The following is a 23,840-nucleotide window of genomic DNA, read 5'->3' as shown; positions in this document are numbered from 1 at the left end:
ACAACTTATGCCCATTAAGAGAAGGCTAGTTAAATAAATTATGGTAGATTAATATGGTGAAATACTACATAGCTATGAAAAGAATGAGGTAACTATATGAAATGATTCTAGATGAAATGATCTCCAAGATACACTGTTAAGTTAAAGAAGCAAAATGAAAAACAGTGTGTGTATACATTATTACTTGGATAAAAATTGGAATATATATACAGATACACATATAATTGGATACACATTAATATACAGAATATTGCCAGACAATAAATAAGAAATTAGTAACAGTGACTACTTTTTTTTAAATTTTTATTTATTTATGATAGTCACACACAGAGAGAGAGAGAGAGAGGCAGAGACACAGGCAGAGGGAGAAGCAGGCTCCATGCACTGGGAGCCCGACATGGGATTCGATCTCGGGTCTCCAGGATCGCGCCCCGGGCCAGGGCCAAAGGCAGGCGCCAAACCGCTGCACCACCCAGGGATCCCAACAGTGACTACTTCTGAGGGACTAGAAACCAAATGAGATGAAGATTTATTTTTCTGTTTACTCTTCTGTGCTTTTTAAGTTGAATACCATGTTAATTTACCTTGTTTATTTAATACCTGCTTTTTTTTAACTAATTAAAAACACACAGAAAAGATAATGAACAAGATGAAATTTTAGTTTCTTATTCCAGCTCTTAAGAGCAAGCTGGGGGGGCAGCCCAGGTAGCTCATGGGCAGCCTGGGTGGCTCAGCAGTTTAGCACCACCTTCAGCCCAGGGCCTGATCCTGGAGTCCCTGGATTGAGCCACATTGGGCTGCCCGTATGGAGCCTGCTTCTCTCTCTGCCAGTGTCTCTACCTCCCTCTGTCTCTCATGAATAAATAAATAAAATTTTAAAAAAAAAAGGGATCCCTGGGTGGTGCAGCGGTTTAGCGCCTGCCTTTGGCCCAGGGCGCGATCCCGGAGACCCGGGGTCGAGTCCCACGTCGGGCTCCCGGTGCATGGAGCCTGCTTCTCCTTCTGCCTGTGTCTCTGCCTCTCTCTCTCTCTCTCTCTCCCTGTGACTATCATAAATAAATAAAAATTTAAAAAAAAAAATAAATGAATAAATAAAAGATTAAAAAAGAGCAAGCTGGGCTACTCATTTGACAATAGGGAGGCATTCTTAAACATAACAATTAGGTGGGTCTCTTCCATAGGTGTTTATTCACTTATTAAGAAGGCCTGTCACCAAACAGAAAAACCTATTATATTGCTTTTACCTCCACCTTAGAGAAGCATTAGAGTCTCCTTTCTGTGAATAAGCAGATAATCCTCACACAGTGAGAAGAAACACAAGTGTTTACCTGGGGGCAGATATCCCTGTAGTAATCCTCTGGTGAAAGAGACTGCTGGGGACAAGAGGCCAAAATCTTTGCAATCAAGTCACACTTCTTCCAATCAGCAGCCGCTGCCTCAGCGTCACTACCGCCAGCGGCCCCAGCTGTCAGTGATGGACAGAGAGGTCAAAAACTCCTACTAGTTCCCCCATACAGTCCTTAAAATTTCTGCAAAAGTGTTCTTCTCTACTAAAAATTGTTTTTTTCTTTAATAAGATAATCTACCCCTTGGCACTTTCCATGTTGGTTTCTGGAAGTTCAGAGGAAAAAAGAGCACTTATTCATTGTAATGTTATTATTGACAGAGGTTGAATACTAGCTGCTTCTCAGTGTCTATTACTTTTATTATTATTATTATTATTGTTGTTATTATTATTATTATGTCTCTTTATATTCATCATGTCATTTAAACTGCCTTAAACCAAAGCTATACAGTAACAGGTACCAGATTTACCTTACTTCTTTAAATCACTGGAAAACTGGACAAACTTTATAAACAATAGTTTTTAGACACAGGACAAGTAGCCCAGGACAATGACCTCTGAGACAAAAAAAAGCAAACAAGGTGAGCTCCATGAATGCCCTAGCCTACTGCTTAGAGAGAGCTTGGAGGCCACAACACATCAAAGGGGAACCCAAACAAAGCCTGGCATCTTGTTCAGTTAAAGAAACATGGTTCAGGGCAGCCCAGGTGGCTCAGCGGTTTAGCGCCTGCCTTCAGCCCAGGGCCTGATCCTGGAGTCCCAGGATCGAGTCCCACATCGGGCTCCCTGCGTGGAGCCTGCTTCTCCCTCTTCCTGGGTCTCTGCCTCTCTCTGTCTCTGTGTCTCATGAATAAATAAATAAAATCTTTAAAAAAAAAAAAAAAAAAGAAACATGGTTCAGAGTTCAGGGAGGTTAAGGCAACTAGAATTTTCAGAGTAAAATACCAGAAAAGAGGTATGTAAAGAGAGAGCTCCAGAGATCTGCAGAGGTGTCCTCTTTCAAATCTTTAGTATAGTATATAACCTGTGTATATGTGCAAATAAACAAACAAAAAACCCACAAAACAAACAAACAAACAAAAACAAGGCTGAGGCAAGAACCACCAGAAAGAAGTAGGGGAAAAAGTCCCTAAAGTTCACAAGGGGGATCCCTGAGTGGCGCAGCGGTTTGGCGCCTGCCTTTGGCCCAGGGCGCGATCCTGGAGACCCGGGATCGAATCCCACGTCGGGCTCCCGGTGCATGGAGCCTGCTTCTCCCTCTGCCTGTGTCTCTGCCTCTCTCTCTCTCTCTCTCTGTGACTATCATAAATAAATTAAAAAAAAAATTAAAAAAAAAAAATAATAAAGTTCACAAGGGCTGGAAACAGGTTGTGTTCCCACTAGTGTGCATGGAAAGGCCTCCTAATATATACACAGGGCATTAAGTAAAATCTCAGAATGCTATTGGCTTAGAAGTGGGGCCAAATTACCTCAGATTAAAGGTTACTCTAGGGACGCCAGGCTCAGCAGGGAGTCTGCTTCTCCCTTTCTCTTTGCCCCTCCCCTCCACTTGTGCTCTCTCTCTCTCTCTTTAAAAAAAAAAAAAAATCTGTAATGAAAAATACACTGGATGGGATTAACAGCAGATTAAACACTGCAGAAGAAAAAAATCAATAAACCTGAACACATAGCAAAAGAAATCACCCAAAATGAAACACAGAAAGACTGAGAAACAAAACAAAACCAAACATAAAAACACAGAGCATCAGTAACTTATAGGACAACGTTAAGCATAATATTAGGTGTAATTCAAATTCCAAAAAGAGAGAAGAGGGGTACCTCGCTGGCTCAGTGGGTAGAGCATTCAACTCTTGATCTCAGGCATTGTGAGTTCAAGCCCCACATTGGGGCTCAAATTTTTTTTAAAAACAGTTTTAGAGAGAAGAGAGGATAGAAAAAAATTTTGAAGACAATGTCTGAACAATTTCCAAATATGATAAAAACTATAAAACTCAGCTCTAACAAGCTCAAGAAATGTTAAGCAGAGAAAAAGAAGAATATCACCCATACCAAGGAATATCATAATCAACTTCTAAAAACCAGTGACAAGGAGAAAATGCTTAAAAGTAACCAGAAAAAGAAAGATCTATCACATGTAGGGGAACAAAGACAAAAATGACGGCAAAAATATTTTTGAAAAGCAAGGTGAGGGGTCCCTGGGTAGCTCAGCGGTTTGGTGCCTGCCTACGGCCCACGGCGTGATCCTGGCTTCCCGGGATTGAGTCCCACATCGGGCTCCCTGCGTGGAGCCTGCTTCTCCCTCTGCCCATGTCTCTGCCCCTCTCTCTCTTTCTGTGTCTCTCATGAATAAATAAATAAAATATATTTAAAAAAAGGAAGGTGAAATAAAGACTTTTTCAGATAAACAAAAGCTAAAGGAATTCACAGCCAGCAGACCTGTACTATAAGAAATGCTGAAGTTCTTCAGGCAGAAGGAAATTTGAATTAAAATTTGGATTTACACAAAGAAATGAAGAACACCAGAAATGGCAAATGTGTGAGTAAATATAAATTGCCTCAAATCAGTTTTGAGAAGAAACAAGATTTAAATAGATAACAAAAAAATATATACATGCATAAGTAGAGGGGAAAAAAGCTCATAGCAAAAAATAGGGCTCTAAGCGTCTTACTGCAGCTCTCTAATTTGCATGACCTTGGATGAACTCTAACTTTTCTTCAGAAAAAGATTTGCAAGGACCTATTTGCATGTAGCAACTTCTCTCAAGTAACTGATAATTTTTCATTTTATTAGCCCTAGAAGCAAAGGCCAGCAGAACTAGGGAGGAAACATCAGAGTCACTTTAGACCAAATCTATCAACCATGTTGACTTCACATTTGTCTGATAGGACCAAGGTACATTTACCACACTAGAAATGGAAAATCAAGATTGATTCTTGTCTCTCCTCTTCCCTCCCCATATATCCAGCCCTTCATTAAGTTCTGGCAACGCTAGCTCTTTAAAAAAAAAAAAAAAAAGTTTACTTAGTTAAGAGAAAGAGAGAGAGAGAGAGAGAAAGAGCATGCTCAAGCAGGGGGAAGAGCAGAGGGAGAGGGAGAAAGAACCTGAAGCAGACTCCACACTGAGCACAGAACTGGACGCAGGGCCCAATCCCATGACCCTGAGATCATAACCAGAGCTGAAATCAAGAGTGGGATGCCTAACCAACTGAGCCATCCAGGTGTCCCCGGAATGCTACCTCTTAAAAACCTCTTGCAAGTCATTCCTTTTTCTCCATTTCTACGGCCACTGCACTGATCCACGCCACTGAGACCTCTCAGTTGACTGCTTAACTGATCTCCCTGCTTCTGCTCTTACCCAACCCATTCTTCACAATACATCCAGATAGGTATTTCTAAAATGTAGGTTTTGGGACACCTGGGTGGCTGGCTCAGCGATTGAGCGTCTGCCTTCAGCCCAGAGCGTGATCCTGGGGTCCCAGGATCAAGTCCCACATCAGGCTCCCTGCATGGAGCCTGCTTCTCTCTCTGCCTGTGTCTCTGTCTCTCCCTCTATGTATCTCTCATGATTAAATAAATTTTTAAAATCTTTAAAAATAAATAAATAAAATGTAGATTTGATCCAACTTCTCTCCTTCTTAAAACCTTCCATGGTTTCTCATTACCCTCAGAATAAAGTTCAAAATCTTGAACACCACACTCTGCCATCACTGCTTTACCCACACTGAAACTTCTTCAAAAACACTATGCTTTTTCTATGTCTGTTCCTTCATACATGCTATTCTCTTTGCCTATGTGTTAGTCTTCTCTCACTGTCAGCTAATAAAGTCCTACTCAGCCTTCAGGGCCCAGTATAAATATCATTTCCATCAAGAAGCACTAAGTGTGTGGTAATTTGTTACAGCAGCAATAGGAAATGAATGTGCATGGGATATAGGAGATAAGGGACTAAACACAGAAGAAAGGCAAAGGAATCACCAGGATAAAAGTGAAGGGAGATCCCAGGAGGTTTGCTGTCCAAGAGATAACTAGTCCAGATTAGAGAAGACTCAGACAGAGATGTCTCCAAGAAGACCAAAGCAATAGAATATTGGGTGTATTTGAAAGGAGACTTAAACTGTGAGAGAATCTGAGAAGAGATTAGTGAGAGGTACATAAAAAACCTAGCAAACAAGTGGTTATTAACTACAAGAAGTACAAAAGTTATGTAAAAAGAAAAGTAGTCATGGCATACTATACAACCCAGCTGTAAATAATAATTATACTGTTAGAAGAACATGAACACTGACTATTAACCTAACCAAAATTAGGACATGACTATTTAGGAGATGGAGTATGTCTGAGGGGAGTGGTGATAGAGTTCTAAAAGAGAGCAAAATCCTCTTCCACATGTGGTGAGAAGATGATAAATGCTGCCTAAAATGAAAAAAATTTAAAAGGTTCTGTAAATGCCTTAGAGGTAAATACCAGAAGAAACCTGCTAAAAGAGGTCAAAGTGCTTGCTTCTGGGTAAGGGAGATGGACTGGAATGGGGCCAAGGACTATTTTTCTCCGTAAGCCTTATACACCAATTTGACTCTTTATGCACAAGAATAATTTTGTTGAAAAAAATTTAAAAATGTAAATTAAAAACGACTACCATGCTTAGCATGATAATCAACATTTTTCTATTCCTGTGGACTTAGAGAATATAATTGAGGAAATGAATCCACAATTTCATTCTGAAGTGTGCATCTCTAAGGTCTCTCCAGCTTCAGAGAAGTGTTTTGTATTTTAAGTCCTGAAGTGAAGTACTCCTAGTGCCCTGGCACAAAGCCCTTTCCCCTGGGGAATTTCACACTTTCTTGAGGTTTTTTTTCTTAATATTTGTATTTATTTATTCATGAGAGGCACACAGAGAGAGAGAGAGAGAGAGGCAGAGACACAGGCAGAGGGAGAAGCAGGCTCCATGCAGGGAGCCTGATGTGGGAGACTCAATCCCGGGTCTCCAGGATCACACCCTGGGCTGAAGGCAGTGCTAAACCGCTGAGCTACTAGGGCTGCCCTTTCTTGAGAGTTTTACTTAAACGTTCTGGGCAATGTTTTCCTCTGATATTATAAGTTATTTGAAACAGCCAAGAATATTATTCAACAACATAAGCAGATTATTTTAGAAAAATCGTCTGTTTTAGAAAAATGGCAAGAAAATTAGTTTCTGTAAAAGAAGCTCATTAAGGTTTAATCTCCAAATTGAACCTCCTCAATCTCCACAAAGGCAGAGATAATTCACAATCAGGTTTTACAGTCAAGTGCTAAAGACCAATAATTCACCCTGCATCAGAGGAAACTGGATACCAAAGTAACAGAAACATTTTATTTCTTACCACCTGCTCCTTCCAAAATGCCCCGGACTACTGCCTGAACACCACTGGGTCTCATCAACCTTTCAGAGAGCAGCTGTCCACATAGACGCCGAAGCCAGGCAGGGGCCCGACACCTAACTTGTGTCTTCTCATCCATGCAGGACTAAAAAAGGAAGTAAAAGGTATGAATTCAGTGTCAGTAAAATAGATAGGATATGTAGAAATCATTAAAATATAGAAATATATACTGAGTCATACTGACAAGTAACAGTATGATAAACAGACTTCAGAAGAGCAGCATTTGGGGGTACCCAGGTGGCTCAGTTGGTTAAGCGGCTGCCATTGGCTCAGATCACGATCCCAGGGTCCTGGGATCAAGCTCTGTATCGGGCTCCTTGCTGGATGAGCAGCCTGCTTCTCCCTCTCCAATGCTCATGCTCTCCTGCTCTCTCCCTCTCTCAAATAAATAAATAAAATCTTTTTTAAAAATTAAAAAAAAAAGAACAGCATTTTTTTCCACAAAGAAACTTCCTTTAGTATCACCTATGAGAAAGTAGAAATACCACGAAACTTCAAGTGAAATATCAAGTGAAATTTCAAACCCAGAAATAGCCAAACACATAGGTGAATGAAATATAGATTTTAGAAACACAAAGTTAATGTAACCAATCTCTGAATGCAGCCCTTCCAATCAAATCTAGCTTCCATATAAGAGTCCTATGAAAGTTATTCATCACTAAGAGTACAATTTGTGACAGTAAGAGGGCAGCTGTTCCTTGCCTCCATGGTCTCAGCTACTCTGACTCCTTGTGGCACAGCTGTTTAAAAAAATACTTGAATTTCTTCAAGTGTTCCTTTCTGAGAGCTCTGTGGAACCACCATGAATAAAACAGAGACCTGGGGTCTCTGTTTGGGATCTAGACCTGAACTATGTTGCTGTCAATCATGATACATAACTACGTGAACATAATAATTAGTGACAGGGATGCCTGGGTGGCTCAGCGGTTGAGCATCTGCCTTCACCCCAAGGCATGATCCTGGGGTCCCGGGATCGAGTTCCTCATTGGGCTCCCTGCATGGAGCCTGCTTCTCTCTCTGCCTATGTCTCTGCCTCTCTCTCTATATATATATATGTCTCTCATGGATAAATAAATAAAATCTTTAAAAATAAATAAAAATTAAAAAATAAAATAAATAAAAATTAGTGACAGAAACATTTAATCCTAACTAGGCCCTCTTTCATTTAAGGAAGACTAATAATCACCACTTATGGAAGGGGTTATGATTTGCCAGCACTGTGATAAATAACTCCCAAATGATCTCAAAATGGACTTGCAAGGAGCTACTATCCTATCATTAAGGAAACAGAGATAGAAAGGTTTACTAATCCACATAACTGCACACTGGGGTTGAATCCTAATATGTTGATGTCCAGAGCCTCTGCTTTTCACCATGTTCTTATAATGCATTTGATTTAATCTGGCAAACTGTGGAGTCATCCAGAAAAGTGGTGTGAGGCCAGGGGAGCCCAGTGGGAGGCTACAGTAATATTCTAGGGATGAGATGAAAATGACTTCATCTACAAGGTATCTTTATACCCAATTTCAGCTGGTCCTTGTTCCTGACCTACCACTAATGCCTCTGGCCCCTCACTCTTTACTCTATACCCATAACTAAACATAGATATTTAAGCAGATAGGTAACTCCATCATTAAATTAAAACATTTCAGATAAATCATTATTTTTAAGGAAAAAAGGAACTATCTTACACCTAGCAGAATATATACTCTTATGTTTTTCAAACAAAGGAGATAAAATAGTCCCAACAATAGCCCTAATGTTAAGTTCTTGATTATATAGACTCCATTCAAAGAATAAAATGTCCAAGTACTTCTGCCAGAAGAATGTATCATCAAACAATCAAATTTTAGTGTATATATATATATATATATATATATATATATAAAGCTCTGGTTTCAGAATGAATAAAATATATTTTAAATAAAATTGCCATATTCCAGTTAAATTTTTTAAATAAGCAAAAATTTTAAATAAATAAATAAAACGGCCATATTCTTGGGGAAAGTCATCATCATTCCATTAATAGAAAAATCCTTAAAAATTATCCTAATGCATAATTCTGATCACTTGTGATTTTTTGCTATTAAATAAGAATAAAGGGCAGCCCGGGTGGCTCAGCGGTTTAGCACCGCCTTCAGCCTCAGGCCTGATCTTGGAGACCCGGGGTCGAGTCCCACGTCAGGCTCCCTGCATGGAGCCTGCTTCTCCCTCTGCCTGTGTCTCTGCCTCTCTCTTCCTGTGTCTCTGATGAATAAATAAAATCTAAATAAATAAATAAATAAATAAATAAATATAAATAAATAAATAAATAAATAAATAAATAAATAAATAAATAAAGTTGTGTATCTAACAACAACAACAGAAATTATCCTGACAGTCAGGGTGCCTGGCTGGCTCACTGGTAGAGCATTTGACTTTTGATCTTGGGGGTGTAGTTTCTAGCCCCACACTGGATGTCGAGATTACTTAAAAATAAAATCTTTATAAAAAAAATTATCCCAAGGATCATTGTAACTGTTTTACAAATATCATTTAGTGATCTAAAGGATGAAATAAGGGATCCCTGGGTGGCGCAGCGGTTTGGCGCCTGCCTTTGGCCCAGGGCGCGATCCTGGAGACCTGGGATCGAATCCCACGTCGGGCTCCCAGTGCATGGAGCCTGCTTCTCCCTCTGCCTATGTCTCTGCCTCTCTCTCTCTCTCTCTCTCTGTGTGTGACTATCATAAATAAATAAAAATTTTTAAAAAAATAAAATAAAATAAAGAAAGGATGAAATAAGACTCAACTAGATTATCACATTTCCCAGGAGAAGACAACATTCTGCACATGATCATTAATGATTCACCCACAAGAGTCCTCAGGCCTAAATACCTGGGGTGGTCCTCCCTGGAGAATGAGTAATTCTCGGACTGCTAACGGTTGATATGCTTGATCCAAGATGTCTCTCAAGGCCTCCCTAGATAGGGTTCTTTCCTCTTCTGTTAAAACCTAAAAGAAACATGTATTGGCTTTAGCAGGCAATAGAAGGTAATGTTTACAATACTGTATAAAAACACTTATGAGAGGACAGGAGGGCAGGCTTCTTTCTCTTTCTGGCTCCCTTCCACATGGAGGAAGTAATAATACTAAAATGCTCCTAGCCCCTTCTCCATCCCTTTGCTCACTCTGGGCAGGAGATCACATAGGCACTTACCTTATTGGTGAGTTTGGAATATACTTACTTATTGGTGAGTGTTGACATGTACAACTCAGCTCCTTTAATGTCTTGGGAGTAAGTGCACATTCTGCTCTGCTCTTCCTTGCCATGGACTTTACAGAGGCCTATCCCCTGCCATGGCGGAGCAGAAGGTGCTGCGGTTTCCCCATACTCCTTACAACTGGATGAGCAGTAAGGGTGTCTAACTCTGGAATGCACTGTTAAAAAGCCCAGCTGTCTCCATCAATTAAGTCATATACTTGACTTTGCACTTAGGAGTAATAGAAGTGACATTCCGAGTTCTCATCTCACTTTACTGGGTTAGCTTTTAATTCATTCAGAAGTTGGGCAGCAAAGAGGGGTGCTATTTGTTGAGTTCCCCTGAGCCTCACCAGTACTGTCCCCCTTTGGTTACTCAGTAAAGCAGTTAGGGTCATGCCCATTACCATTTAGCAACATGAAGCATAGGCACTGCTAAGAGCTCCTAACACTGGGGCTTTGCTCAGCTTCAAAACATACACCCGCTGTGTTTCCCCTTTTGGCAACTTCTCTTATCTCCCTCCTTGGTCCTTTCTGTGTGCTTCCCTTTTCTCCTTCCTTCTAGATACTCTGGGGCACTGCTTAAGTCATAGTAACAAGACCTGTCAATCCAGAACCCCTATCTGAGAGATGTGGTGGCAGTAGGCACTGATAGAAATGTACAGACTCATACCCTGTAGTGAAGAGCACAGTGCACTGCTCCCCGAAACATGAAGCCATGGAGGGAGCTCATAATTTCATGTTACTGCTCAGATGATAGCAACTTTTATTTATTTATTTTTTAAAGATTTTATTTATTTATTTACGAGAGACAGAGAGAGAGAGAGGCAGAGACACAGGCAGAGGGAGAAACAGGCTCTATGCAGGGAGCCCGACACGGGACTGGATCCCAGGTCTCCAGGATCATGCCCTGGGCCGAAGGCGGCGCTAAACTGCTGAACCATCTGGGCTGCCTGATAGCAACTTTTAGACAACTATTTGTGAACATATGCAAGAGAGAGAACAGAAAAGGAAACAAACAGAGAAGACTAGTTTGGAGGGTGACAAAGAAATGAGGTGGGTAGGCATTATGAATCTGGCTCCAGGGGTTAAGGATTTTCCCTGCATCTGAGCCACACTGACCTTTGATAAATTCATATCTCAACAGCTTCCTCTGGCTAGGCTCCTACACTGATGCTGGTGGTCTTCTCATGGGAGGGGCACTGGTCCCTGCTATGTTCTACTTAAGAGTCTTGTCTACTCGGTTAATGTCTAATGCTTCTGTAACCTCCACGGCACCTTTACAATCCAGGTACTCAAATCCTTACCATGTCAGCAAAAAAAGAGGCGCATACCCCAACAGCTAATAATAACAAGGAACACTGATTGAATTATGCAGTGTACTCAGTGCTTTACATTCTTCATTTCATTTAATCTTCCCAAGACCTTAATGAAGGAGAGATGAATAGTTTAATACTAATATTAGTAGTAATTACTTTTTGATAAGCACTACTGGGGATTGGGCTAGGTACTTTACCCACATTATCCTTAATCCTCACAACCACTTTCCAAGGCAGGTATCATTATACACATTTTATTAAAAAAGAAACAGAGGCAAAAGAAAAAAAGAAAGAAAGAAAGAAAGAAACAGAGACTTAAAGACATAGCCTGCAACAGTTGTCAGAAAATAAAAAGAAACAGGGCAGCCCGGGTGGCTCAGTGGTTTAGCGCCGCCTTCAGTCCAGGGCATGATTCTGGAGACCCAGGATCAAGTCCCACATCGGATGGAGCCTGCTTCTCCCTCTGCCTGTGTCTCTGCCTCTCTCTCTGTCTCTGTCTCTCATGAATAAATAAAATCTTTAAAAAAAAATCTTCAAAAATATAAATAAATAAATAAATAAATAAATAAATAAAAAGAAACAGGCGAAACAGAGTCTCTAGGTATGCTAAGGACTAGCATCTAATAAATGAAACCCCAGCCTTCTAAAAAGATTCATTTATCCACTGCATATGTTTTGGCATTCAACAGGAATTCTAGGTCTTTCCAACAGCCCCTTTCCAAAGAACTAAGAGTTGTCTTTTATAAACACACACAAATATACACACATTCACACAGACACGTGCACATTCAGCATGTGTTTACCTCTTCCTCAGGTTTTTGTGACCTTCCCTTGTTTGGGCAGAATCCGAGCTGGCACAGACCGGCAGCAACATCCCCAAAATGGCGGCTGAAAATCAAGCTCCCCAGAGATGTGTGATGTGCAACATTTAGAAGAAGCTTGCAGCTGGTGTACAGTCTCCGGGCTGCATGAGGAGGAGCATCGAGACATACCACATCCTGAACAACGGCCCCAAACTCAGTTCTGCATCTCAAAGGGACTCCAACTCCGGGCATGAGATAGGGGCAGACACCCAAGGTGACTACAAACTGCAAGGCTGACTGGACAGTCTTCTGCTGTGAGATACTAAGTGTATCTGGGCTTAGGGCAGGAGCAGCTTCTGGAGTCCTCGGGTTGGGTTTACCTGGATTGAAACTGGCTGCAAGGTGGATCATGGTTTCCTTCAAGCACAATAGCAACAATAAGGTTTGAGAGGTAAAATTCCAGGTGACATCCACAGAGTTTTGAGGCCTTTCTGCCTTATTAGCCATTTCATCCCTTAGGAGTTTCAGTTTTTCCCAGTGAGGATCCTTCAGCAATTTGTCCTCCAAAGCAGACAGGTTAGAGTTTAAAGTAGCCAACAGGACATCATGTTTTGTGATGAGTAGTGAACCGGAATCCGATCCTTTTGAAGGAAAAAAAAAAAAAAAAGATTACATACATGGGAAACAAACTACTTTTCTCTATGTGGAATGCCTTGGCCACTCCAGCTCATTCTCTAGGACCCGGCCCAGATGTCACTGCCCCTGGAAAGCCTCCCCCCAGTTGCACCACCCGAGCCTAAGCAGAATTCGAGACCATGCTTTCTATCTTCCCAAAGCACTCTGGGATGTGGTTAGAACAGCAGAACCTAAACACATTATACTTCATCTAGTTTGTTTCTATTCCTCACATGCTCAGAGGGCAGAGACCTTGTCTAGTCATCTTCCTGGGCTCAAATTGTAGCCAGAACAGAAAAATAAAAGGCGGAATACTTACCACAGAAAATTCATTCTAACTGTTCCAGGTGCCAGGGATAAAGCACTAAACAAAAAAAGTCTCTTCCCTCATAGGGCTTACATTCTAGTAAGGGAGGTCACAAATTACAGCCTAAGATTCAGAGGGGTTCATTTAATCACCTCTTTCCCACAAAACATCTATTTTCAATCTCCCCCCCCCCCACCCTGACCCTTCCTAAAATGGTCTTTCCTGCCCTCTACTGGTGAAGGAGCGCTTACATGCTCATAGCAGTAGCTGAGGAGTTGACAACTGCCTTCTTGAAACACGCTCATCTCTTGGCTTCTGAGACACCTCAAGGGCCATCCCTCTATTGCCTCCACTGTCAACTCCTTCTCTACCAGGTTGCTGCTACGTTTTCCAGGGCTTCTCCTGAATTCTGCACTTTCCTCCTCAAGGATCTTCTCCAGGTCCATGTCTTTAAAAGCCATCTATAAGCTAATAACTATGAAATCTGTAGGCCCAGCCCATGATGGTCCTCTAAGTATTAAGATAAGTAAAAAGAAAATCACAAGTAGGCATTATTATAGTCATCGTTAAAACCAGAGAGAAAAAGAAAATCTTGGAAGCAGCCAGAAAAGTATGAGGCACTATCTATGAGGGATGATGCTGTGAATGACTATAAACTTACCAACAATGACTCCTAAGAGATGGTAGAAAAACATCTTAAAATACTGATAGAAGAGGGGTACCTAGATGACTCAGGTGGTTAAGCATCAGACTCTTGATTTCGACTCAGGTCATGATCGCAAGCTCATAATCTCAGGGTTGGGAGATGGAGCTGCAAGTCGGGCTCTCTGGGTGTGGAATCTGCTTAAGATTCTCTCTCCTGGGACACTGGGTGCCTCTGTCAGTTAAGTGACAGATTCTTGGTTTCAGCTCAGGTCGTGATCTCAGGGTCATACGATCAAGCCCCTCATCTGGCTCCATGCTCAGGATGCAGTCTGCTTGTCCCTCTCCCTCTGCCCCTCCCACCGCTTCCTCAGTTAAATAAATAAAATATTTTTTAAAAGGGGGGGGGGGGGGCAGCCTGGGTGGCTCAGTGGTTTAGCGCCACCTTCGGCCCAGGCCTGATCCTGGGCACCTGGGATCGAGTCCCACATCGGGCTCCCTGCGTAGAGCCTCCTTCTCCCTCTGCCTGTGTCTCTGCCTCTCTGTGTGTCTCTCATGAATAAATAAATAAATCTTAAAAAAAAAAAAAAAGATTCCCTCTCTCTCTTTCCTACTATCCCTCCACCACTGCTCCTGCACACACTCTCTTAAAAAAGAGTAAGAAACAAAATGCCAACTCAGAATTCTAGATCTAGTAAAAATAGCTTTCAAAAATCAAAGAGAAGGGATGCCTGGGTGGCTCAGTGGTTGAATGCCTGCCTTCAGCTCAGGGCATGATCCTGGAGTCCTGAGATTGAGTCCCACATCGGGCTCCCTTCATGGAATCTGCTTCTCCCTCTGCCTCTCTCTCTCTCTTTGTGTATCTCATGAATAAATAAATGAAATCTTAAAAAAAAAATCAAAGTGAAATAAAGACATTTCAGATCATTGAAAACCAAGAGAACTATCAGCAGACCTGAACTACAAACAAATGGTAAAGGAAATTCTTCAAGCTGAAGGAAAATAATACTAGATGGAAACTGGGATCTTTAGGAAGAAATGAAAAGCATCAGAAATGTAAATATTCAGGTAAATATAAAAGATTTTTTTTCTTAATTTCTTCAAATACATATATATGTGTGTGTGTGTGTCTGAGGCAAAATTTACAAAATGGTATTGGGATTTATAACTACAATAGATATAATAAACATGAAACTCATAGCATAATGCCCAAGTGGGAGTTATAAAATGACCCTTATAGTTGCAAAGTTCTTGAGGTTCTTTAACCCTTATGTGAAGCAGTAACAATATTAATTCTAAGTAGACTGTGAAAAATTAAGGACGTATATTGTAATTCCAGGATAACTATTAAAAATACAATGCGGGGGGGATCCCTGGGTGGCGCAGCGGTTTAGCACCTGCCTTTGGCCCAGGGCGCGATCCTGGAGATCCGGGATCGAATCCCACGTCGGGCTCCCGGTGCATGGAACCTGCTTCTCCCTCTGCCTATGTCTCTGTCTCTCTCTCTCTCTCTCTTTGTGTGACTATAGTAAATAAATAAATAATTTAAAAAAAATAAAAAATAAAAAAATAAAAATAAATAAAAATACAACGCGGGGATCCCTGGGTGGCTCAGCGGTTTAGCGCCTGCCTTCCGCCCACAGCATAATCCTGAAGTCCTGGGATTGAGTCCCACATTGGGCTCCCTGCATGGAGCCTGCTTCTCTCTCTGCCTCTCTCTGTCTGTATCTCTCATGAATAAATAGATAAAATCTTAAAAAAATATACAATGCAAAATGGAGGGTTATGGTTATAAAACCATAACAAAATGTTGAAAATGTAAATGGATATAAGTAGTAACAGACTTCAAAATTAAAATTAAAACACCTTCTAAGAGGGGTACCTACATGGCTCAGTAGGTTAAGCATCTGCCTTCTGCTCAGGTCATGTTGCCAGGGTCCTGGGATCAAGCCCCGCACTGGGCTCCCTGCTCAGTGGAGAGTCTGCCTCTCCCTTTCCCTCTGCCCCTCCTCCTGCTTGTGCTCTCTCTCGATCTCAAATAAATAAATAGAATCTTAAAAAATAAATAAAAACACCTAAGAAACAAAAGAAAGGATTAAAATGGAGTAACTAAAAGAGTGCCCAACAGTACATAACTTATAATAGCATAAAATGAGAAATATATATTCAGTAACAGATTAGATGAGTAAATAACCATCTACCTGTATCTAACATACAATATGTAAGTGTAAGATTTACTTTATTATTTATTGCCTCTTTGCCAACTTGAATAAAAGCTGCTTGAGGACAGGGATGTTGCTCTGTCTTGTTCACTGCCATATTCTCCTTGCCTGGAACAAGGCCTGTCTGATAATACAGTATTGTTCAAAATAGGTAGTTGCTAAATGAATGAATAATGAAATATCTGCAGCCATTAAGTTATGTTGCAGGGCACCTGGCTGCTCAGTCAGAACAGTTATCTGACTTGATCTCAGGGTCAAGAGTTCGAGTCCCACACTAGATGGAGAGATTACTTAAAAAAAAAAAAAAGTTCCATTAAATGTTATTTAACAATAACAAAAAAAAGTTACTTAGAATATGCTCGTTAAACATACTCTAAAGTGAACAGAGTATGAACACTATATAAGCAAAAGATATGAACAGTTTAGCGAAAAAGAAATGCAAATGACTTTGAAACATGAAAATATGATCAACCTTGCTCATAACAGAAGAGTAAATTAAAACTATACTGAAATAGCACTTTCCATTTATCAACTGGCTAAAATCCAAAAGTTTTATAACACATTATGTGGCAAGGTTTTGGGAAATCATGCACTGTCATACACTGCTGGAAGAAACTAAAATGGTAACATTCCTGAAGAGAGCAATTTGGCAAAATCTAGCAAAATTACATACGTATTTAACGTTTGGCCCAGCAATCCCCCCTTTTAGGAATCTTTCCTATAGATAAATACACAGGCAAAAATGCAAAATGACATATACACAAGACTATTCATTGTAGTGCTTCTTGTACCAAAAAAAGACCTCAGACAACCCAAATGTCCATTAAAAGAGAACGTATGGAATAAACAATAGTATATCCATATAATGGCATGCTTGTAAAAGAAAATTGCTGTGAACCACTATGTAGCTATGTAGTTATCTCTAAGACATATTAAATATTAAAAGTAGGGATCCCTGAGTGGCGCAGCGGTTTGGTGCCTACCTTTGGCCCAGGGCGCGATCCTGGAGACCCGGGATCGAATCCCACATCGGGCTCCCGGTGCATGGAGCCTGCTTCTCCTTCTGCCTGTGTCTCTGCCTCTCTGTCTCTCTCTGTGTGACTATCATGAATAAATAAATAAAATCTTTAAAAAAATATATTAAAAGTAAGGTATAAAGGAATATGCCACCTTTTGTGTAAGAAAGGGACCAAATATAAAATACATTACTTGCTTCTATTGTCAAAAAGGCAGTGAAAGAACAAGTAAAAGCAAAATATGGGGGGATCCCTGGGTGGCTCAGCAGTTTCGCACCTGCCTTTGGCCCAGGGCGCGATCCTGGGGTCCCGGGATCAAGTTCCGCATGGGGCTCCGGCGTGGAGCCTGCTTCTCCCTCTGCCTGTGTCTCTGCCTCTCTCTCTCTCTCTCTCTCATGAATAAATAAATAAAATCTTAAAAAAAAAAAAAAAAAATGTGTTATCTACAGAGAGAAAAGAATAGTGGGTAGGAGTTAGGGACAAATTTATCCAGTTTTAAAGTGTGTTTTGTAACCCTGTATATGTTTTTCTTTTTCTTTTCCATATATGTTTTTCATAGTTAAAAAAATTAAATAAAAAACTTTAAAAAATAATTCCTAAAAATAAAAAACATACAAATGAACCTAATAATTCTGCACTTTATGTCCAAGGTTGTCACAATACAATCTGCAGGTCAAATCTGACCCACCACCTTTTCCATAAAGTTTGATTGGAACACAGTCACGCCAAGATGCCTGGGTGGCTCAGCGGTTTTGGCTCCAGGCATGATCCTGATCTGGGATCCAGTCCCACATCGGGCTCCCTGTAGGAAGCCTGCTTCTCCCTCTGCCTATGTCTCTGCCTCTCTCCATGTATCTCTCATGAATAAATAAATAAAATATTTTTTTAAAAAGAATAATAGGAATCAGAAGAGTAAGAATTTTTCAGTACTTCTTTAAGACTGTCCAGGGCAAGGGTTCTGATTCACTAGCATATCGGGTTCCTTTAGTTAATATATACCTAAAAGGGAAAGGAGTGTTCTCCTAATTTGTCACCACTAACATTAAGATCACTAAACAACCTCTATGACTTCCTGCGACTTTATAAGATCTTTAACCCAAACATCAACACAAAGAAAGTGATTTACAACAAAAGCTATTAGCTGTTTTTCAAGAGCCCTTAATAAAGTAGTCTTCTCTGCCCTCTACTGGTGGTAAATAATAAAACTTACTTGAAAATAACAAAGGCATCCCCTAAAGCTGTTTTCAAAATGGGGTATAGGGATTTCTGTTTTGGGGGGTTTCAGATCGTCAGGAAGTCTGCAAGTTCAAAACTATTTTCATATTAACACTAGGCCATTATTTGCCTTTTACAGTCTCATTCTCTCACGAGTGTACCAACTGAAAAGTTCAGATTCCATACGGCAACTAACCTTTAGGAAATTACCTCTTGTTCAGTTTCAGTACAGTATGAAAAAATATACACAATTATCTGAAAAGGCAACTGAGTTCTTCCTTTTCCAACTAAATATCTGAGTCTAGATTTTCTTCATCTATTTCAATCAAAACAACCTATCATGACAGACTGAACAGAGAAGCAAATATGAAAATCCAGCTGTCCTTAATACACCAGACACTAAAGAGATTTGCAAAAATAAAAACAATGCCATTCTTCCTGATAAGCTGGCTCTTGATCACTACACTATGCAGCCTCAAAATGTTACTCTATGTACCACCTAAAATCATCCCTATCCCACTTTGGGGAATGTCACCCTTATGGACAGCATGATTTATTTTTCCCAATCACCAATTTAAATGCCTATTCTTTGTGACATTTAAAAGCAGATTTCATAGTTTGTGTGGTACTTTTTATTATGTTCAAAGTGCAAAGCAATATGGCATGCAAGAATAAGTGTGGTACAGCTTCATTATTTAAAAATTATCAAAATTTCCAGCCCATTCTCTACAATGAAATTCAAATTTAATGACAGAGTTCAGTGAATCTATATTTAGTATAGAAAATTATAGTTAGGAAAACTGTTGTGGAGATAGTCTATTTCTTACAAACAAAATTTCACTAAAATTGACAAACCACTGGGGCAGCTGGGTGGCTCAGTTGGTTAAGTGTCTGACTCTGGATTTTGGGTCATATCATCATCTCAGGGTTGTAGGATTGAGCCCTGTGTCGGGCTCTGTGCTCAACTCAAAATAATAAATCTTTTTTTTTTTTAAGTTGCCAAGCCCCTTTCAAGTTCTGCTTAACTCATTTCTTAACAACAGAGGTGGAGATACTATTATTTGTCCCATGATTGAGAATAGAAATGGAAAGTAGAGGAAGAGAAAATGCTAAATGCAGCAGAACATTCCATGGCTCCAAAGTGAAAGACCATTGGCATCTTCCTTCCTTTCTATGTAATTCCCACCAAGACTGAATTCCTCTTCCCCTTGGAGACTTTCACAGCTCCAACCCTGAAAATTCCTCCTCTAGGCAATTCCTATATGTATGATCCTTTCACCAATAGCATTATTCCACCATGTTGAATATCTCTTGGTCTATATGCATAGTACCATCTCCCCAAACAGACAAGATACTTGGGAGCACAAATTTTTATGTAATTTTGTTTCTACATTAGCAGTAAGGCCAGACTACTTTATACAGATGACTCCCAGTGAGTATTACCTCAAAATGAGTCAATTTAAAGATAAATCAAAAATATTTTAATCCAGGTGTGCCTGGGGAGCTCCATTGGTTAAGTGTCTGCCTTTGGCTCAGGTCATGATCCCAGGGCCCCTCACTGGGCTCCCTGCTCAGCGGGGAGACTGATTCTCTCCCCCCCCGCTCCCTGCTTCTGTTCTCAATCTCTCTGTCAAATAAATAAATAAAATCTTTTTAAAAAAGTTTAATCTAGCTGGATATAATCCTAACCAGTAATGTCATCCTGACACCTCAATACCCTCAGTCCATCAGAGACATCTGAATACTCATGATGGGGCAGCCTGGGTGGCTCAGCGGTTTAGTGCTGCCTTTGGCCTGTGGCCTGGACCAGGAGACCCAGGATCAAGTGCCACATCCAGCTCCCTGCATGGAGCCTGCTTCTCTCTCTCTCTTTCTGTGTCTCTCATGAATAAATAAATAAAATCTTAAAAAAAAAAAAGAATACTCATGATGCAGAGGTGTTTTTTTAATTCCCTCAGCAGCTGATATGATAAAAGAAAACAGCAAGGAGATGCACACAATATATAAAAGGCTATATGTGCAAAATCTTATTTTACCACAGTACATATTCTTTTTCAAGTAGGAATGCTTGAATTCCTGTATGTTAAATAAGTACATGTACATAACTCCACCACATATTCTTCAAGATATAGAGAGGGTCTTTTATAAATGTGCTTTGTGACAAATTATTACTTCCAGATATTTTGCTCATTTAACCTTGTTCTCAGGCATTCCTAGATTGAGTTGCTAGACAAGTGACCTCTCAATTAGCAAGTTAAAACTATATTTTACAGTTTATTTCTTCATTGGGGGAAAGTATATAGTTACCATCCGATAGTGGAAGGCACCTGAGCTCAAATCCTAACTCTATCAAAAAAAAAAAAGTATCCAAAATATATAAAGAACTGATACAACTCAACATGCAAAAAAACAATCCAATTTAAAAATGGGCAGGGCAGCCTGGGTGGCTCAGTGGTTTAGCACTTAGCACGCCTTCCGCCCAGGGCGTGATCCTGGAGACCTGGAATCTGAATCGAGTCCCATGTCGGGTTCCCTGCATGGAGCCTGCTTCTCCCTCTGCTCTGCCTGTGTCTCTGCCTCTCTTTCTCTCTCTCATGAATAAATAAGTAAAATATTTTTAAAAAATAAATAAAAATGGGCAGAAGACATGAACAAACATTTCTCAAAAAACATCCAGGGGTGCCTGGATGGCTCAGTTAGAAGAGCAAGTGCTGAATCACTCCTGATCTTGAGGATAGGAGTTTGAGCCCCACACTGGGTGTAAAGATCACTAAAAAAATTAAATAAACTTAAAAAAAAAAAAAAAAAAGACATCCAGATGGCCAACAGACACATGAAGACACTCAACAGGGAAGCCTGTGTGGCTCAGTCAGTTAAACGTCTGCCTTTGGCTCAGGTCATGATCTAGGGGTCCTGGGATCCAGTACCGCATCAGGCTCCTTGCTCAGCAGGGAGCCTGCTTCTCCCTTGGCCTGTTGCTACCCCTGCTTGTGCATACACGCTTGCTCCCTCTCTCTCTCTCTGACAAATAAATAAATAAAATCTTTAAAAAAAAAAAAAAAGAAAAGATATTCAACATCATTCATCATCAGGGAAATGCAAATCAAAACTACAATGAGATATCACTTCACACCTGCCACAATGGCTAAAATAAAAAACACAAGAAAGAACAAGTATTGATGAGGATGCGGAGAGAAAGGAACTCTCATGCACTGTTGGTAGAAATGCAAACTGGTACAGCCACTGTAGAGCTAAACAGTATAAAGTTTCCTCAAAACATTAAAAATAGAACTACCCTACAATCTGGTAATCACACTACTGGGTATTTACCCAAAGAATACAAAAACACTAATTCAAAAGGATATATGCACCCCTATGTTTATTGCAGCATTATTTACAATAGCCAAATTATGGAAGCAGCCCATTCATTATCAATAGATGAATGGATAAAGAAGATGTGGAATGTGTGTGTGTGTGTCTGTGTATTATTCAGCCATAAAAAAGAATGAAATTTTGCCATGTGCAACAACATGGATGGAGCTAGAGCATAATGCTAAACAAAATAAGTCAATCAGAGAAAGACAAAGATTTCACTCATATGTGGAATTTAAGAAACAAACAACACAAGTTAAGGAGAAAGAGAGATAAACCAACAGACTCTTAGCTAACAAGAACAAACTGATGGTCACCAGAGGGGAGGGGAGGTGGGTGGAGGGATGGGTGAGATAAGTGATGGGGATTAAGGAGTACAGTTGTTGGCTCGCCGGTTTATCACGCCTTCAGCCCAGGGTGTGATCCTGGAGACCTGGATTGAGTCCCTGCATGGAGCCTGCTTCTCCCTCTGCCTGTGTCTCTGCCTCTCTCTCTCTGTGTCTCTCATGAATAAATAGATAAATTCCTTAAAAAAAAAAAGGAGTACAGTTGTTGTGACAGGCACCAGGTGTCATATGGAATTGTCGAATCACTATATTGTACACCTGAAACTAATGTAACACTGTATATATTAATTATACATCCTGGCTATGGTGTGTCTGGCTAAGTGGGTAGAGCATGGCACACTTGATTTTGAGGTGGTGAGTTCAAGCTCCACCTTGGGCACAGAGTCTACTTAAAAAGTAAAAATTAAAAAATATCCTGGCTCTACCACTTACTAGACTGACATCGTACCAATTTCCAATGTACCTGAACTTTGGTTCTTCATCTGTAAAATGGAATACGAGTACTACCTATCTCATGGGCTTGTTGAGGACTAAATAATATACATGTCAACAGCATACTCCTGGGCCTGATACTCAGTAGGGACTCAACTACTGTTATAAATGACTTCCTTTCATTTCTCCCAGGACCATGTTTGGGGGAGTTTTTGCATTTGGGGGAGTTATCTCAACATCTGAGACGCGGAACATCACCTCAAGGCCCTTCATGTATCTTACCTGGCTCAGTCCACACAAACCCCTTCCTGCACATACACGGTCGTACTGCTGGTGGCCTTTCTCAAAGCGTCAGACCACCTCAGAAGCTCCGGATGGCACAGTCTGCCTTGGTTTGAGAATGGACCGTGACCTGCCCCTAACTTGACCTCGTGATCTGGGGGCAGGGTAATCTCTTCAGGGAGCCCTACGTGTCCGTGTCCTCGGGGGTAAAAGGAAGAGTGCCAGGCTCACCCGAGGTCCCTTCAGGTTCTACAGCGGGAGATTCTGTCAACGCATCCCGAAAGAGGACAAGTGACTGAATCCGTCCCTAAATCTTCTCCCCACAGCCAGCTCGAACGCCACTGCTTCCTTTTTCTGTACGATCTCCGGCGTCCACAGGGGGCCCTGCGCCCTTAGGAGGCTGGACCCGGCTCTCCGCGTCTCCAGTGCCTCGCCTTCGGGCAGCTGCCGCAGTCCCTACCTCAGCGCGGGGCCGGAAGGGCTGCAGGGAGCCGTGCGGCCAGGGCTACTACCGGGTGCCTGGCACGAGGGAAGCGCTCGAGAGACGTGGGTTCCGTCAGTATTCAGCGGATCCCACCCCCTCCTTGAGCTTCGGTTTCCTCAAGTAAAAAGGAGGCTGCACAGACAATGCCCAAAGCCCCCGGGAGCGGGGCGTGGCGGCCTCAGGATCGCGGATCCCAGGGAGGGCCTGAGGGGCACACTCTACGGAAGGCAAGGCAGCCCGGGAAGACTGGCGGCCCCGGGAGTCCCGAGGGCTGCCCGGCGCCGAGATCCGTCCTCTCACCTCCCGGGCTCAGCAGCAGCTTCAGCGCCTCCAGAATGCTCTCCAAGCTGCACGTTTCCAGAGCCTCGCGGCCCGCGGCGGGTCGGGGGGCCGCCATGACTGGAGTGGAATGCGCCACTGGCGACCGGCTCAAGCGCCCCGGCGGGCCGGCATCGCCGCCATATTGAATGTGGCGGAAGGCGCTGGGGGCGGGCCCCGCTGCGAGGGGCGGGGCCTGTGGGGGCGGGGCCTATTTGGGGGATGATTCTACTATGAATATTTTCTCAGGCACCTTTTACTCCCCGGCCAGGGGCGGGGCGGGGGGGGGGCGAACAGCTAACACCACCTGCCTACACACACAATTTCAGAAATTCAATATGATTAAAGAAGAAGGAACAGGGTTGCAGTAGTTTATCATGAGATAATGTGTATCACTATGAAAAT

General features: G+C 41.5%; 1 protein-coding gene across 4 annotated transcripts in view; it reads right to left on the bottom strand.

Moving 5' to 3' along the window:
* Nucleotides 1-23,583, bottom strand: part of TANGO6 (transport and golgi organization 6 homolog) — a 199,320-nt gene extending 175,737 nt beyond the window's left edge. The window contains exons 1-6 of one of the 4 annotated variants that reach the window (XM_077888251.1): nucleotides 23,418-23,540; nucleotides 13,357-13,615; nucleotides 12,124-12,764; nucleotides 9,638-9,754; nucleotides 6,707-6,848; nucleotides 1,329-1,465 (exon numbers count right to left, since the gene is read on the bottom strand). In XM_077888251.1, the coding sequence (XP_077744377.1) occupies nucleotides 1,329-1,465; nucleotides 6,707-6,848; nucleotides 9,638-9,754; nucleotides 12,124-12,630 (903 nt within the window). In that variant the 5' untranslated portion in view covers nucleotides 12,631-12,764; nucleotides 13,357-13,615; nucleotides 23,418-23,540. Of the gene's footprint in view, nucleotides 1-1,328; nucleotides 1,466-6,706; nucleotides 6,849-9,637; nucleotides 9,755-12,123; nucleotides 12,765-13,356; nucleotides 13,616-22,633; nucleotides 22,828-22,864; nucleotides 23,372-23,417 lie in introns of those variants that run through there. The other 3 variants (XM_077888242.1, XM_077888261.1, XM_077888249.1) reach the window with 3 other exon arrangements.
* Between the last annotated feature and the right edge of the window lie 257 nt (nucleotides 23,584-23,840).

Source organism: Canis aureus, chromosome 3 (genome assembly GCF_053574225.1).
Source record: "Canis aureus isolate CA01 chromosome 3, VMU_Caureus_v.1.0, whole genome shotgun sequence".
NCBI lineage: Eukaryota > Metazoa > Chordata > Mammalia > Carnivora > Canidae > Canis > Canis aureus.
This window is presented reverse-complemented; position numbering and strand designations above follow the sequence as displayed.